Source organism: Octopus sinensis, linkage group LG20, assembly GCF_006345805.1.
Source record: "Octopus sinensis linkage group LG20, ASM634580v1, whole genome shotgun sequence".
In the NCBI taxonomy this organism is placed as follows: Eukaryota; Metazoa; Mollusca; class Cephalopoda; order Octopoda; family Octopodidae; genus Octopus; species Octopus sinensis.
The window spans coordinates 31,994,245-32,012,065 of NC_043016.1; the positions used below are offsets into that span (position 1 = coordinate 31,994,245).

The 17,821-nt window shown below is 38.9% G+C and overlaps 1 protein-coding gene across 1 annotated transcript in view; it reads left to right on the plus strand.

Moving 5' to 3' along the window:
- The window catches only part of LOC115222581 (ubiquitin-like protein 3), an 80,013-nt gene extending 62,955 nt beyond the window's left edge, over positions 1–17,058 (plus strand). The window contains exons 4-5 of the mRNA XM_029792861.2: positions 13,841–13,915; positions 16,598–17,058. Coding sequence (XP_029648721.1) covers positions 13,841–13,915; positions 16,598–16,659 — 137 coding nt within the window. The 3' untranslated portion in view covers positions 16,660–17,058. The remainder of the gene's footprint in view (positions 1–13,840; positions 13,916–16,597) is intronic.
- Positions 17,059–17,821: the final 763 nt, after the last annotated feature.

The window sequence follows — 17,821 nt, forward strand, 5'->3', positions numbered from 1 at the left end:
GCCTTGCCTGGCCCCCGTGCCGGTGGCATGTAAAAAGCACCATCCGATCGTGGCCGCTTGTCAGCCTCGTCTGGCATGTAAAAAGCACCCACTACACCCACGGAGTGGTTGGCGTTAGGAAGGGCATCCAGCCGTAGAAACATTGCCAGATCAGACTGGGCCTGGTGCAGCCTTCTGGCTTCCCAGACCCCAGTTGAACCGTCCAACCCATGCTAGCATGGAAAGCGGACGCTAAACAGAGATGATGATGATGATAAGAGAATGCTGAAACACACATAACCAGCAGTACCTGTCTGGTATTGCTTGGGTGAATGAAAATTTTCTACTTTGCATTAATCTACTGCATACAGCAGACATGGTTGTGTGGTTAAAAGTCTTGCTTCCCAACTGTGTGTGGTCTCCTGTTCAATCCCTCTGTATGACACTTTGGGCAAATGTCTCCTACTATAGTCCCAGACTGACCAAAACCTCTTTTTTGTCCGCTATCTTCTATTTCTTTTATTACTTATTCTGTTGTTCTTACCTTTTCCGTTGTGCCAATCATTACCTACTCTCTCTTACCTTCCCTCCGGTTTGTACTTACCATCAGTTATCCTTCTACCCTTGTGAACTATTTTCTACATCTTCTTCCATCCCTATGTATCTCTAATCATCCCTCACTCTCCCCCACTCTTAATGTATCTAATTACCACTTACTCTTCTTGTACACACCTGTGACCACTATCCACCATTCTTTCCAGTTTCTGTTCACCCTCTTGTACTTTGGAATCTCATCCTAATACCTTGCTATTGTCTCTCCTCTCTGTCTACTAGAGTCCTACTCAGTTGAAGGGTGTCTTATCCTTATGAGATACATGTTGACTTCACCAATGCTGGTACCATGAAAAATGTACTTGGTACACTCTGTAAAGTTTTTGATGTTAGGAAGGGCATCCAATTGCAGAAGCCATGCCAAAGCACTCATTGGAATATGATTCAGTCCTCTGACTCATTGAATCTCATACCAGCATGGAAAACATACTTTAAATGATGATGATTGTGTGTGTGTATGTAAACCATAAAATGTCAATGTATGAGAGGTGAATATATTTATTTAATCACTTGTGATCCTTAGGTTTACAGCTGTTTCGCAGCCTTCATGTGGTAATAGTTTCCTTGTATAATAAAGTATTTTTATATGTCTGCACTAACGTGCCTGTTATGCATTATGTAGTGCAATTGTATGTTTACAAATTGGTGCAAATAAAGAAAGCTAGCTAGCTCATCAGATCACTAGAGTATCATGGTTATACCAATTCTTCCACCCTGAAATTCTTATATAATGAAGGCTGCAAAATAGTTATAATCCTAAGTGATTAAGTAAATACATTCACCTCTCATACCTTCTGACTTATGATGGTTTATATACTCACCTTGAAATAATTTCATTGATCAGATCTCCTGCATTTTAGCTACATAGAACTCAGCATTATAGCTTTCCAAATTGGATTATTAAATGGTCTGCTAGCCATATCTGTTAGAGGAGCTTTCTGTGATGACTACATGATTCTACATCACACTTCAATTGTGTGTGTGCAGTCATGGCTGTGTGGATAGGAAGTCTACTTCAGAATCATATAGTTAGGGGTTCAGTCCTACTGCTTTGTCACTGACAGCTTGTGTCCTCTGCTATATTACAATTCCTTGTGAGTGAGATTGGTCAACAGAAACTGAAGAACTCCCATCACATATGTATATATATATATTTATAGATGTGTGAGTGAGTTTGTATTTCCTCTTGTCTTTGTGAGAGTTTGATATTTGTCAACAAAGCCTCATTTTCTCCATACAAACAATGCCATTTGCTGGTAGTCCTCTATAAAAGTATATCTGGGCTTCAGGACATGTCTTGACATGTTGCATAATCTTCGTAAACAAACAGCTCATTCATGTTGTGTGATTTGTTTCCAGTTACCCTTGTAATCCTGCCTCAGATGTTCATGGTTCAAAAGTTGGGGAGATTGTCACATAGCTTAGAAACAAGTGGAAGTTAGTGTCAGGGAAAATATTCAGCTGCAGAAAGTCCACCCTAATGTAGTCTTGTGTGGCCTATGCAACCATGGAAAAGTAAACATTAAAATAATGGTGATAATTATATACTATACTAATACAGGTGTGACTGTGTGGTTAAGAAGCTTGCTTCCCAATCACATGGTTTCAGGTTCAGCCTCACTGTGTGGCACCTTGGGCAAGTATTTTCTGTTACAGCCTTGGGTCAACAAGGCCTAGTGAGTGAATTTGATAGATGGAAACTGAAAGTAGCTTATCTTTGTGTGTGTGTGTCTGTATTTGTCCTCCCCATCACTGCTTGACAACCAATGTTGGTGTGTTTATGTTCCTGCAACTTAGTGGTTCAGCAAAACAAACTGATAGAATAAGTACTATACTTACAAAGAATAAGTCCTGGGGGTGGGGGTCGATATGTTCAACTAAAACTCTTTAAGGTGGTGCTCCAGCATAGCAGTTAACTGGCTGAAATGAGTAAAAGAATGAAAAAGAATTAAAATAATGATTACATACTATACATATATAGGCGCAGGAGTGGCTGTGTGGTAAGCAGCTTGCTTACCAACCACATGGTTCCAGGTTCATTGGCCAAGTGTCTTCTGCTATAGCCTTGGGCCGACCAACGTCTTGTGAGTGGATTTGGTAGAGGGAAACAGAAAGAAGCCCATCCTACATATGTATATATATATATATATATATATATATATATATATATAAATATGTATGTTTGTGTGTGTGTGTTTGCCCCCCCCCCCACATCACTTGGCAACTGATGCTGGTGTGTTTACATCCCCGTAACTTAGCAGTTCTGCAAAAGAGATGGATATAAACATGGTTTGAGGTGATGGTCAGATGTATTGAGGAAATGAATGTGGTGAGTGGTGAAACAAGAGTAGGTGAGGGGGATCAATAATAAACATGAATTGAGGGATGGTAAGAATGATGGACAGGTAGATGTTAATTGGGAGTAGCTTAGAGAGGGGAAAGAGAGAGAGAGAGAGCATGGATATGGGCAGTACAGAAAAGCTGATGCAAAATGGTTTGTAATACGTTCTAATGGAAGATGAATGGTGAGGTTCAAGGCTGTAAGAGTGCTGTGGGAGAGTGAGTTATGGATAAAACTGAGATGGGGTAGATAATAGTAAAAAGTGAGGGTAGGTATAGATAGGTGGGTGACAAAGGGCCCGGTGGGGATCCAGTTGTCTAGATGAGAGGGGAAAATAGATGTGACAAAGATGCTAGAGGAGGGGGAAGGGGCAGTTACGTTTATATTGTGCATCTGTGTGTTCACAATTTTAATTGTGTACAGTAATCCTTCGACTATCATGGGTGTTATGTTCCAAAACCTCCCACAGAAATAATTAAAATCTAAAAGATTACAAATACCTATTAGCCGCTGAAACCCCATGATATAAATTTACATACATTTGCCAGAAAAATCCACGATGTACTGAGTGTGTGATAGGTGAACTGTGATATGGCGAGGGATTACTATACATACTCCTTATTCTTTCTGAACTTCAGTCATACTGTGCTACCATTGCTGAGCAGGTTTTTTCAAGCAGTGGATTTTGTCTCAGTCCTTTGTCATCTCACCTGCCAATCATCTTGGTCCTGTCATCCCCCATGCTGCTCAACATCATGAGGTCAGCCTTCACCACTTCCTCCCACCTCATCCAGAGTCTTTTCCATAGGTTCTGTCTACTAGAAGTGATAGCCACGTCTTTATGCAACTGTCCTCATCCATACGCATCACATGGCCAAACAAGTACATTTCATTTGATTCTTCTTCTGCACAGTTTTTCTCTTAACACATTTGCTCATTTGTATTCCATCATTCATGAACATTGACATTACACATTGAAAAGAGCACACTTGCTTCATTTCTTTCTATCAGGTTCTCTGTATTCAGGGCCCTCATCTCACTACTATATAGAATTGCAATTTGTGTACAAGCACCATACAATCTACCTTTCACTCTGAGAGTTAAAAACCTTTTATTGCCAACAAAAATAATAGCACCCTGAACTTTCTCCAGCCTGTTCTTACTCTGGTTACTATTACTTTCTAATTGTCTTCCATCACAGCTAATTAGCTCACCTATGTTATAGAGACTATCTACTATGTCTAGGGATCCTTGTGGGTAACTGAGAGCATCTACATCTCATCTCAGTGTTAAACTGCCTGTGTTTCCACTGCACAAAAGGTGCAGTGGAATCAGCATTTGGTACATGTATTGAGCAAAGCCATTTCCTTGATAGAAGCAGAGATCTGTCTGTTTTCCTTTCACAAATGAATGTTCTTTTCTATAGATCAACTGTAAGAAAGGTCATCAGCATATAAAGATTCCCTGGGGTACCCAGTCTCAAACTCCTCTATTTATTAGCAAGGATGACAATGATAATTAGAAGAGGACCAAGCACTGAGCTCTAGTAGACCCCTTACTTGCACACTAAATTTGTCACTGTATTCATTGTTAACTCTCACATGCTGACAGCACCCTGTGCATGGTTTGTATGAGACACTCACGAGCCCTTTGTCCACTTCCAGCTTCCTCAGTGGCCACCAGATTGCAGAGTAAAGGATTCTATTGAAGACTTTCACCTGATCATTGAATGTTACATACAGCAACTTATCTAGCTAAAAACTTCTCATGTAGTTGTCTTATTAAGAAGATGGCATCAGTAGTATTTCTTCCTGGCACAAAATCAAACTGTATCTCATCTAAGTTAACAATCAACTGATAACTCTCTCTCTCTCTCTCTCTCTCTCTCTCTCTCTCTCTCTCTCTCTCTCTCTGTGGCTTCCATAACCTGGTCCAATAATTTGATAAATATAAATATGGTTGTGTTTATGTATGTATCTATATACACACACATGCACAGAGGTGAGCATGTAAGTGCAAAACAAAGTGGGAAAATAGTACTCAAATACCAAAAAGGTAGAGTAATATGCTTTTATTAAAGCTGTAAAATTTTCACAAGATTGTTACTCAGTTTCATGTTCCCATTCATTGGACAGTTGTGATATTTGGTTATATGAATTCCTTAAGAATCAAGGCACATCAACATGTAAGATGCTAGAAAATGGCTAGGTATGATCACAGAGAGCTCTCAGTGAAATAAAACAATATTGTAGACTTCAAGTGCTGGTGGGATACTGTTGATATGCAAGTACCAAATCCAATTTGTAACCACTGATCTGACTCGCCAGCAGAGCATCAGGGCAGCATAAGCATAAAACAGTGAATACAAATACTGGCATTTCAGTAGAATTTATGTAATATAGTTGCAAAAAATTACATCATAATAGACATTCCACCATCATCAGATAAAATTTTAAACAGTCAACTTGGATTTAGCTATGATTTGTTGGCCTAGTCCAGTCCGACAAATGATGGCTATATCCACTTTACCTAATTTTACCTGATGATGGTGAGTTGTATATTATGATGTAATCTTTTAAGAATATATTAAATAAAATTCTACCAGAACAGCTATTGTAAATTTTAAACACCATTCATGTTAACTATTCTACATATATATATATATATTTATAAAATATGCATTTAAGAATAGCTGTCACAGTTTTGTATGACCAGTTTCAAAAGCAAAAAAACAAAACAAAACAAAAATCCATGTTGTATTGAACTGTAATTGTCCATTATAATTCATTTGTTTATTTATTGCATATCCCACAATGCAAGTTGCTTTTGAATTTGGCGTTGTGTAGCACTTGTCATCTTGTCAAAATTATTCCAATAATTTCGAAATGGGATGAAGTGAATCGTATATATTGATTGATATTTTTTATTGATCGATTATTTTTCTTTCAAGAGTTCCATACAAGCCATTTGTGTACTGGATGCTAACAAGTTATTGACCATGATCTGCATGACCCCCATATACACAGATATAATTCACTTGTTTATTTGTTTAGGCACAGGAGTGGCTGTGTGATAAGTAGCTTGCTTACCAGCCACATGGTTCCGGGCTCAGTCCCACTGCGTGGCACCTTGGCCAAGTGTTTTCTACTAAAGCCTTGGGCTGACCAAAGCCTTGTGAGTGGATTTGGTAGACGGAAACTGAAAGAAGCCCGTCCTATATATATGTGTGTGTGTGCGTGTGCGTGTGTCTGTATGTTTGTGCGTTTGTCCACCCAACATCGCTTGACAACTGATGCTGGTGTGTTTACGTCTCCGTAATTTAGCAGTTCTGCAAAAGAGACACTTATAGAATAAGTACTAGGCTTACAAAGAATAAGTCCTGGGGTCGATTTGCTTGACTAAAGGTGGTACTCCAGCATGGCCACAGTCAAAATGACTGAAACAAGTAAAAGAGTAAAAGAGAGAGTATATGTCCTCTTCTTCATAATTGTTTTAACACTCACTTCTCTGAGCTTACATGAGTTACATACAATTTGTTGATGTAAATTTTTTTACAGCTGGTTGCCCTTCCTGTCACTAGCCCTCTCCTGTTTCCAAACCAGACCATAATTCCATAATTCTCCACAGAAGATTGGAAATAAATATTGCCACTTGTGGCAGTTTTTGTTTACGTGTATCCTGAACAATGAGACAAAGAGACACACAAACACAATGGGCTTCTTTCAGTTTCCATCTATCATATCCAGCCACAATTCTTTGGTCAGCCCAAGGCTGTAGTAGAAGCCACTTACCCAAGGTACTACACATTAGACTAAACCCAAAACCATGTAGTTAGGAAGCAAACTACTTAACCACATAACCATGTCTATAAAATATATTTATATATATTTTTATATACATACATCATCAGCATCACCATTATTTAATGTCTGCTTTCCATGCTGGTATGGATTAGATGGTTTGACTGGAACCGGTAAGCTGGAGAACTGCACCAGGTTCCAGTCTGAATTTGGCAATGTTTCTACAGCTGGATGCCCTTCCTAATGCCAACCACTCTGAGAGTGTAGTGGGTGCCTCTGGTGTGTGTGTGTGTAATATGCATTGCGCAGATGATAACTGTGAAGTAAATTTTCCTGGAAGCAGATGCTCTTCCTGTCACTAACCTTTTATCGATTTCTAAAGAAATTGACAATTCTTTTAGTCTATTGAGCAAGAAACAACCTGGCTTTGCTTTTGCTAAGAATTGCTAAGAAATGGGACTGTTTTGTTTATAATCTGCATTTATCAAAACAAGGTATATATATATACTCAGTCATGGTTGTGCTCACACATATACATGCATACATACACATGCACACACAAAGGGCTTTTTCCAGTTTGTATCTATCAAATTTCACTCACAGGTTATTAGTCAACTTTCAGCTATAGTTGAAGACATCAACCAACAGTGTTAATATAGTGGAAATGAACCATCAGCCAATGGTTCTGAAGCCTGCGTGAGATGCAGTTTGGCTTTGTGCTGAAAAGTGCTTCTGATGCCATGTTCTTTGTGAGACAACTGTAAGAGAAGTTCTTAGCTAAGAGAAAGCCCCTAGCATTCATTGATCTTGAGAATGCCTTTGAATGCCTTGCTGTGTTATCTTAGAGTTACAAAGGAAGCTGAAATAGGTGAATGACTTTTGGGAGCTGTGCAGATACTTTATAGAAGTGCACTTATTACTATTGAGTTGAGTAGTAATAGTTTTAGCATGTAGTAACAGAACGTAAGTTCACAGTCCTTTCCTGTCTGTTATAGTTTTTCCAAAGCAGAACAGAGCAACTTAAAACTAGCTGTTTATGGGAACATCTGTATGCTGATGACCTAGCTCTTATAGCAGAATCTGTGAGAAGTAAGGAGTGGTAATTTTAGAGGTGAAAACAAAAACCTAGAATTGGTCGGCCTTAACTCTTTTGATACCAACCCATGATCTAAACTTTCTATATAATGTGATCTAAATGAAAGTTTCCCATTAAAATTCTTCATTAATTTTTAAAGTTCCAATTACCAGCTTAGTAATGACCAAGATATTTTATCAAATTCTTTATTATTTTCAAAATTAATTGAAGCAAATGCAATGTTATTCAACAGAAATATGGTAATAAAAGCGTTAAGGTGAAATAAGCAAAAGCAAAAGTTTTAGCAAGTAGGAAGTAAAATAGTCTTGAAAATGTTTGTACTCAATATGCATTAAAGGAGTAGGTAGCAATATGATATGGTGTGCTTAGCAAAGAATGGGTGTATAAGATGTGAGAATCATCTGCAAGTTAACAGAGAAGGTAGATTCCATATGCAGCAGGTGCACTGGAACTGTAATCATTGAAAGCATTCAGGAAATAGATTCTCTCAAATACCCAAACGGCTCTCTGAAAGTAGTTGATATATTTCGTTACATATGTGGCCTAATTAGTTGTGGAAGCAGATGTTTAGAAGTGTAGTAGCAGAGTAAGAGTGGGTTGGAAAAAAAGTTATGGGGAGCAGGCAATAAAGAGCTTTCCCCTTAGTGTGATGGGCAGATGGTATTGATTCCTTTGCATGAGGTACGATAATGCATAGTAGTCAAGACTCGGGACCCTGAATTCAGTGGACAGGTAAAACCTGACAAAAAATGAAGCAAGCAAGCATGCTTTGCTAATAGGGAAACATCAGTGTGAATAAACATTGAAGCTCAGAAAAGCTGAATATTAGAGGAATCTAGTCTGATATGAAAGAGAGAACGTTGTGCTGATAGCAGTATGTGGTTAGTATACACCAGTGGTCCTCAATAGGGGTTCATATACCCTTTAGGGTCCCTTTAAGATTTAATTGTTAAAAATTAAGTGCTATGAATCAGTTATACTTCTACTGTATACAAAATATTTTAATGTTTTTCGTTTTTACAATCCCTTATGATATTTAATTCTAAAAACATAATTGAATTTTTAAAAAACTTCAAATGTCTATGGGGGTTCAGTAGTGTAAATAGAAATCAAAGGGGTCCAGAGGTAGAAAGATGGTTGAAGAATACTGGTATAGAGAATAGCAACTGTATGAGGAAGTGTTGAGTGTTCAAAATGAATTGAACATGTGGAAGAGGGAAAATGAGAAATACTTGAAACAAAATGGTGAACACTGATCTCAAAGTGCTGCATTTGTGTGAAAAAACACTGGAGATAGCTAGTGCTTGGCAAAACCTATATTAAACTGAGAGCAAGGAATGATGGAGGCTAGGAAATTCTTAGCTTTTCACACATTTGTATCTAAGTCACCCATTGCTGCCCCTACTGCTTACTCGATATCCTCAAATATCTCTTATCCCTTTTTATTCAAAGTACCATACCGTCTGTGACTTAATTTCTCCTGCCTCTACCACCATCTGTAGTTTGCTGCCCCTCTCTCCTTCCAAACTGCACTGCTTTTAGTAATGAGGGATTCCAGCAGATCTCTTAATACCTGGTACACTTTCATCTCTTTCCTTATATACTGCTTGTCAATGCTTCCTTCCCACCCCCTCATATTAACTCCTTCACTGACATCTATAACTCTTACCAGCTAACATAATAACCCTTTTATGCTGTTAACCTACACCCCTTTTCCTCTGCTATTCTTTATTGGCATCTCCATCTTCGTTGGTGTCTCTTGCATTGCAATACCTAACACAAGTTGCAATAGATCTGATGGAACCTGATACTCTTTACTGCCACCCCACCTCTCTCCCATTCCCACTCACCTATAAACATGTGCTACCTGCCACTACTCCCCCTTCTCTCACCCCTTTATTGATATACTTTACCCTGTTAACTTTACCCTTCTATATTACTAGCCACCACTTCCTTTTCCCCAGGTGTCACTCATTATTGATATGTCTAACACACTCTTTCTACTAACTGTTTCTATAACTGTTTCATCATTTGTTCCACCCACTGCGTTTACTATCTTTCATTACACCCTGCAGTTATGGCCTCTCTTACTGTCTGTCTCTTTTTCTTACAGTGTCTCCCATTTATCATTCCCTCCATACTGTCACTTGATTGCTTTGTCCCCTGCCCCACTCCCTCATAATTTTGCTTCTTACTCTTTCTCTGCGCCTACTTTTGTTAATTTTCTGAACTCCCTTTCCACCTTACCCACTTGCCTCAAATGGATACAACATATAGTTGTGAGGATCCCTTTTTGATTTGCAAAGTTCAAGGAAATTTCACTAGTGATGATGCCACTATAAAATCCATCTAATATATTCTGTCAAGTGACTAGCTCAGCATAGGGTTATGGATCGAGAGGACTTTTTAGTCCTATGTTATCAAAGCCATGACAGCTTCTTTAGTGTTAGGGTGCCATGGTAAACTTCATGAGCAGACAAAGTCTCCTACCATGTCTTGGACCATATAACCTATCCAATCCATGCCATCATGGGAAGTGGATATAAATTAGGGATACTGATGCTATTTGATTCACACACACACACACACTCTGCAGCCAGGAAGTCAAGGTAAGATCGAGTCTTACCTAATTTCCCGTCTGTAGTCTACTGTTTGGTCAATGATGGAACCCAGTAGTTTGGACTTGCTGACTGGCATCATGTCATGAACTGCTCTGGATTTCTGCTATCAGCCATGGTCTTCTTTGGTGCTGATCTCAAGTTGAAACGTGCTAACTTTGTCGATCAGTTCCTGGAGTTCATTTGGAAAAGTAGCAATCTGCAGTGTCATTAGCATAACAACAAAAGTTATACAGCTGCTGCTTGTGGATTCAAATAAGATCATCTGCTAACCCCTCTTCATTATCTCTTAGTAATAGTGGACAAAGCAGACATGTGAAACATGACACCCTTGTTGATCTCCCTTGCTGATGCTAAGTTTGCATTCTATTCCAATAACTGCTTGCTGACCACTGTACAGTCTGTGCCATAAGTTAACTGCTGGACCTTCATCATGTGTAATGACTCTCTTGTCGTGGAATGCTAGACTCAGTTATAAGCTTTTGTTTATATAGTTTATGAATGCCGTGTACAGTGGAACATTATGTTTGCTGGCTTTTTGGATGAGATTCTTGATATTAAGACCTGGTCCCTCATGCTCACCCCTTTATGAAACTCCATTCACACTTCTGTAGACTGTTCTTCAGTAATCCATTCCATCCCGTTTGGCAGAATTTCCAGCAACATCTTGCTTTTGCTGCTATGGTGCAGTGTTCCGAGCATTCAACTGTGTCTTCTTCAGCCTTAGGTAGTTCAACTAAGTCTGCTTGCCTGCAGTCTGCTGGCTGTTTGCCTATCTCACAGATATTATTACACGACTTGGTGAGAACTTTTGTCATCATGTTGTTTGTTGTCTGTAACTCTGCAGGAAGGTCATTACCACTTACTGCTTTGTTATTGGGTTGGTGCCAAATTACTTCCCTCACTTCCTCTTTCAGAATTTATAGCATGCAGTGCAGTATGTTACTGCTACAGTTACAGTTTGAATCGGCAAAGTCCTGGACATCCTGATAGTATTCTTCCTACCTTCTCAGAATATCCTTCAAGTCTGTTAGCTCTCTTCATACTTAATGTTGCATTGTTTGGTTGGAAATTTTTTTCTAAATTTTTTTTTTTATGACAGAATTGCCTATTGTTGTGTTATGGTGAAAATCTTCTTTTTCTCTACACTGCCTTTCCAACCATTAGGCCCTTTCCTGCCTAGATTGGTATTGTTTTGCTCTGTGAGATGCTTCATATCTCTGCTTAGTCTCTTCTAAAGAAAATTGTGTAGTCCTGAATGAGTGCCTCCTGTCCAATAGTCTCTAACAACTCGTTATAGCAATGTTCCATTCCAAACAATTATGAAATTTGTTAAATTCCATGGCTTTGCAGGTTGTCTTAAGACATCAAGATTAAGCTTTATCTCTCTAATTCTGTTTTCTCTTCTATGCAGTACTTGTGATAAAAAGGTTGTTGTGGCAGCAGACAAGGTATTTCCTTGTGTGGTTCCGAGTTCCCTGACTCTAATGCCCTCCACTAAGGACTTCTCTCCTACAATGATACTAAACCCTGCTGCAACTATCACAATATCTCGGCTTGGGCCAATATCTCAGCTTGGGCAGCCATAGTGGGTGTCTTGCACAAAGCAATAGTAAGACCCCATCTCTTCATCTGTTTTGTTGTAGGTGAATAAACCTGGATCAAAGAGAGATTGAATGGTGGAGCCTTTCAAATATGCATAGACACCCAATTATTGACTACTTTTTAGGAGATTCAGCTCTTTGTGGCATTCTTAGAGTGGACTACACCGCTAGCTCTGTACCAATTCCTTTCAGAATAATGAGCTAGCTTGACCTAGTGTGCCTGGTTTCTGTCAAATGCATTGTTTCATTTCCTCACCACTTGTGTCTTGCAGAAGATGAGATACGTGGCTTCCCCAGTTGGCAAAAGAGAGAAATGAGGTAATCAGGGTGTGCACTCAGGCTACAAGGTTCTCATCTGGTGTCCATATAAGATTTTCTTGTTAAAAATTATGAATGCTATTCTTCTACAATATTTTAACAATGTTTTTAAAAGCAATTCCTAATATTTAATTATAAAAATACAATAGGAGTTTTTTGACATTGAATGGCTTTGAGGGTCCACACATGCAAAATAAGAATCAGTAGGGTCCACTGGACAAAAATGGTTGAGAACCACTTACAAAAAAAATAGAAAAGTTGTATGGTAAGTTCTCAAGTGTGTGAGAGGAGAGCGATACATGGTTGGAGATGGGAGTAGAGGTGGATATAGTGAATGGAGCACTCAAGTGGAGGTGTGATCAATAGTAACTTATCACTTTTGTGACAGGGTTGAAGGAAATATGATTGAGTCAAGTAGGAGGAGGTGGATGGAGGTAATAAGGGGCTCTAGTGAAGAGACAAAGTGTAGGTGAATAAACAGTATCATTTTACAGTACTTGAATGAATAGTGTTTTAGCTAGTAGGGTGATTTTAGGATTGACAGAGTATCCTTTTTTGGACATGACCCTTTTTTTTTTTTTTTTTGCTGAGCTGAAATGGTTCTGCTCAAGCATAACAAATTGCCAATCATCTGGGTCTTCTGTTTTGTCCTTTGTGAGGCTCATCATTTCAAAATCAGCTTTGACTACTTGTCTCACATCGTCCAGGGTCTCCTTCTTCTATAGATTCTGTCCCTGTTTAGCAATCATCACTTTTTTATGCAGCTGTCTTGTCTCCACTAGCATTTAAACAATCTCACTAGACTCTCCTTTCATTTTACCAATATTGATCGTGGGGGTTCTGGGCTCTGAGGTTTTGGACCTTCTGAAAACTCTTGCCAGCAGGCAGTGAGCTCTTGTACATGTTTGATGAAACAGGTATTTGTTAATCAATGAATTACTATTTGCCAAACTTTTAAGGACAAGCATATATATGTATATTTCTCCCCCTGCCTCACCTCTCCCCCCCCTCTCTCTTTGTATATGTATATATATTTACACACACACATTCTTGTTTCAGTCATGCTGGAGTACCTCCTTTACTTGAACAAATCTACCCTAGGACTTATTCTTTGTAAACCTAGTATTTATTCTGTCGGTCTCTTCTGCCGAACCACTAAGTTACAGGGATGTAAACACACCAACATTGGTTGTCAAACGATGGTCACTCTCACATATATATGATGGGTTTCCTTCAGTTTCCATCTATGTACAAAATCCACTCACAAGGCTTTGGTCTGCCCGAGGCTATAGTGTATATATATATATATATATATATATATAAATATAAATAATCTTTCACTCATATAGGCACTTTCTTGGCACCCCTACCATCTGAAACTCAATCAACCAGTGATTAATCCTCTAGAAACATCTAAGCAACAATGCTATGTTTTGATGAAAAATTATCATTATTGTTTTTATTCTTTGCAGCTCTTCAGCTCCCACTTGGGAAGACTGTGATGCATCTAGTAGCAAGAGAAAACTTACCTGAACCAAATAACCAGGGTATGTATCTTTATTTCATTTATCTCAGATTTAGCATGGCTCTTCTAGTATGGCATATCAATTTTGATTCACTTTGTTGTTTTGAAAGTATATTTATATAGTTATTATGAAGTAAATCAGTTGATTTGCCTTTACTGATCATCTTCCACACCAGAAGTGTTAAAGGTCACTCCTCACTGGTGAAGAGGATCATCCTGCAAAATAGTTGTGCTAGTGCCGCATTAAAATCACTCATCACACTGTAAAGTGGTTGGCACTAGGAAGGGCATCCAGCTGTAGAAACCAAGCCAAATCAGACTGGAACCTTGGGCAGCTCTCCATCATGCCAGCTCTAGCACTCAGCACACACTATAAAGTAGTTGGCACTAGGAAGGGCATCCAGCTGTAGAAACCAAGCCAAATCAGACTGGAACCTTGGGCAGCTCTCCATCATGCCAGCTCTAGCACTCAGCACACACTATAAAGTAGTTGGCACTAGGAAGGGCATCCAGCTGTAGAAACCAAGCCAAATCAGACTGGAACCTTGGGCAGCTCTCCATCATGCCAGCTCTAGCACTCAGCACACACTATAAAGTAGTTGGCACTAGGAAGGGCATTCAGCTGTAGAAACCAAGCCAAATCAGACTGGAACCTTGTGCAGCTCTCCAGCTTGCCACCTCTAGCACTCAGCACACACTATAAAGTGGTTGGCACTAGGAAGGGCATCCAGCTGTAGAAACCAAGCCAAATCAGATTGGAACCTGGTGCAGCTCTCCATCATGCCAGCTCTAGCACTCAGCACACACTATAAAGTGGTTGGCACTAGGAAGGGCATCCAGCTGTAGAAACCAAGCCAAATCAGATTGGAACCTTGTGCAGCTCTCCAGCTTGCCACCTCTAGCACTCAGCACACACTATAAAGTGGTTGGCACTAGGAAGGGCATTCAGCTGTAGAAACCAAGCCAAATCAGACTGGAACCTTGTGCAGCTCTCAACCTTGCCACCTCTAGCACTCAGCACACACTATAAAGTGGTTGGCACTAGGAAGGGCATTCAGCTGTAGAAACCAAGCCAAATCAGATTGGAACCTTGTGCAGCTCTCCAGCTTGCCACCTCTAGCACTCAGCACACACTATAAAGTGGTTGGCACTAGGAAGGGCATCCAGCTGTAGAAACCAAGCCAAATCAGACTGGAACCTGGTGCAGCTCTCAACCTTGCCACCTCTAGCACTCAGCACACACTATAAAGTGGTTGGCACTAGGAAGGGCATTCAGCTGTAGAAACCAAGCCAAATCAGACTGGAACCTTGTGCAGCTCTCCAGCTTGCCACCTCTAGCACTCAGCACACACTATAAAGTGGTTGGCACTAGGAAGGGCATCCAGCTGTAGAAACCAAGCCAAATCAGATTGGAACCTGGTGCAGCTCTCCATCATGCCAGCTCTAGCACTCAGCACACACTATAAAGTGGTTGGCACTAGGAAGGGCATCCAGCTGTAGAAACCAAGCCAAATCAGACTGGAACCTGGTGCAGCTCTCCAGCTTGCCAACTCAGGTCAAACTGTTCAACCCATACCAGCATTGAGGTTTTATGTAAAAATAAAGATGTTTACAGCCTAAAAATAAAATGTATTGGAATACCATCATCATTATCTGTTTAATGTCCACTTTTCCATACTCACATCGGTTGGTCAGAAATTTTTAAGGTAGATATTTTTTACAGCTGGATGCCCTTCCTGTCACCAACCCTCACTTGTTTCCTGGCATGGTAATATTTCATCACAACCAGACACAAGACTGGAAGTGAATAGCACCATTTGCATGATAGTGACACTCATTTACAAGTAGCATGCACTGTGAAGGCAAGGAAACAGTAATACACATGTTACAGGCTTCTTTCAGTTTCCATCTAACTAACTCCACTCACAAGACTTTGGTCGGCCAGGTGCTACAGTAGGAAACATTTTCCCCAAATTGGAACACAGAGGGACTGAGCCCACAACATATGTGTGTCGAGAAGCAAACTTCTTTCCACACAGCCACGCCTGCGCCTCAGTAGTAAGAATATTTAAAACATAATTTAAGAAATGTTGTTTTCAAGAGATATTCATTTTGATGCAGACTTTTAGTTTCATTGCTGTTTTTTGAACATGTTGGTTATGAAACTGATGCTCAAAGGGATCTGTTTACTCTATTTCTTTCTTTCCCTTCCTCCCTCCCTAACCTGCTGGAAATTAGAAGTTAATAAAAATTCTGTGGCATTAAAACAACACTCAGTCAACTTTACTAGGGTTTAACATTGGCAAATAATATACTTGGCTGCTTGGGCTATAAATGCTAGCAATGATACACTTTGAAAACATAAGTGTGCCCTTGGCCATTGATCTCACAGGCGTTACTCTTCCCAGCAACATGTGAGTGACTCTATTAGTCAGTGGATGATTTAAAAACATTTTTTTTTTCTCTAAAACCATGCATTATAATGCTACTTAGAGTGCTTCACTTAAAACCATCTGTCAGATGACTTTTGGGTGCTACACCTTACCAAAGAGCCATCTGTATTTGGTCCTATCTTGTCATAAAGTTGTGTATGTAAGAGAGGGTAAAGCATGTCTTTGTGTGCATACATATTTCTATGTGTATATATGTACATTTCTGTATATATCATTATTATAATAAATTTTGTTTTGTATTGTTCTTGCAGGACAATTGAAAAAGGATAAAAATGGAGAAAGTGCATGTAGTAACTGTTGTATTATACTTTGACCAAACCATATTGGTTGGTAAAAAAACTGGAAAAATGAAAAAAGTCATCATTGACTTATTAGCACCAGCTTGGTTAGTCAGGGACTGGGGATGATATTCATTTTTCTTATTGGAATACACTATCACCATACACCAGAAATCAAAAAGCAAGGAACTGCATGAAGAAACATTTAAATTGTGAAAGCAAGCATATCTGATGACTGAGAATACTTTAGTTATTCAAATTCTTCGTTCTCCCGAACTTGTGACTCTTATGAACACATTCTTTCCAAGACAAAAAAAAAAAACAAAAACAAAAGAAAAGGATTTAGTTTTCTGTGAAGAACCAGCATTGATGTATTTGTATCGCCTCATGATAGAAGGGCATGATGGAAATACGGGAAGTGTGGTGACTGAGAATTGCAGCAGCTGAGATGTTTGGAGAAAAAAAAAATAATCCAATGTCCCTTTAAAGATATATATATAATATATAATATATATATATATATATATATATATATATATATATATATTATATATATACGTGTGTGTCTGTGTGCATGTATCTGAACGTGTATGTTTATGCATCCGTGTATGTGTGTGTGAAATACATGTGAATATAAATGTGTGTGTATGTACAAGTGTGCATGTGTATAACACAGACTACAGAATTTGGCGGTGGGGGTGGGGGAGGGGGACAAAAAGGCAAGATAGAAAAATTATAAAGGGGGAAAAATACAAAAACAAAAACTGACACCAAACTAAATTAATTTGGCTGTGAAAAAGCTGGAGTACAATCTTCATCTTACAATAAACCTTTTTCTCCTTTTTTTTTTTTTTCATTTCTTTTTTTATGTAAGATTAAAAGGTTTCATTTGGGGATTTGTAAATTTTCCAAATTACCTCAGCCACTTTCTCACTTACTGCCATAAATTCATCTAAAAATGGTAGCATGCAGATCCAAACTTGACAAAACCGGTTTACAGCTTCATCAGTCTTATATGTATATAAACATATATACATACATACATGTTTGTGTGTATATATTTATATATATATATATATATATGTATGTATGTATATATATATGTATGTATATGTATGTATGTATGTATGTATATATATATATGTATTGAAAATAAATAACACAAAGATTCTATCATCAGGGATCACTATGTTGATC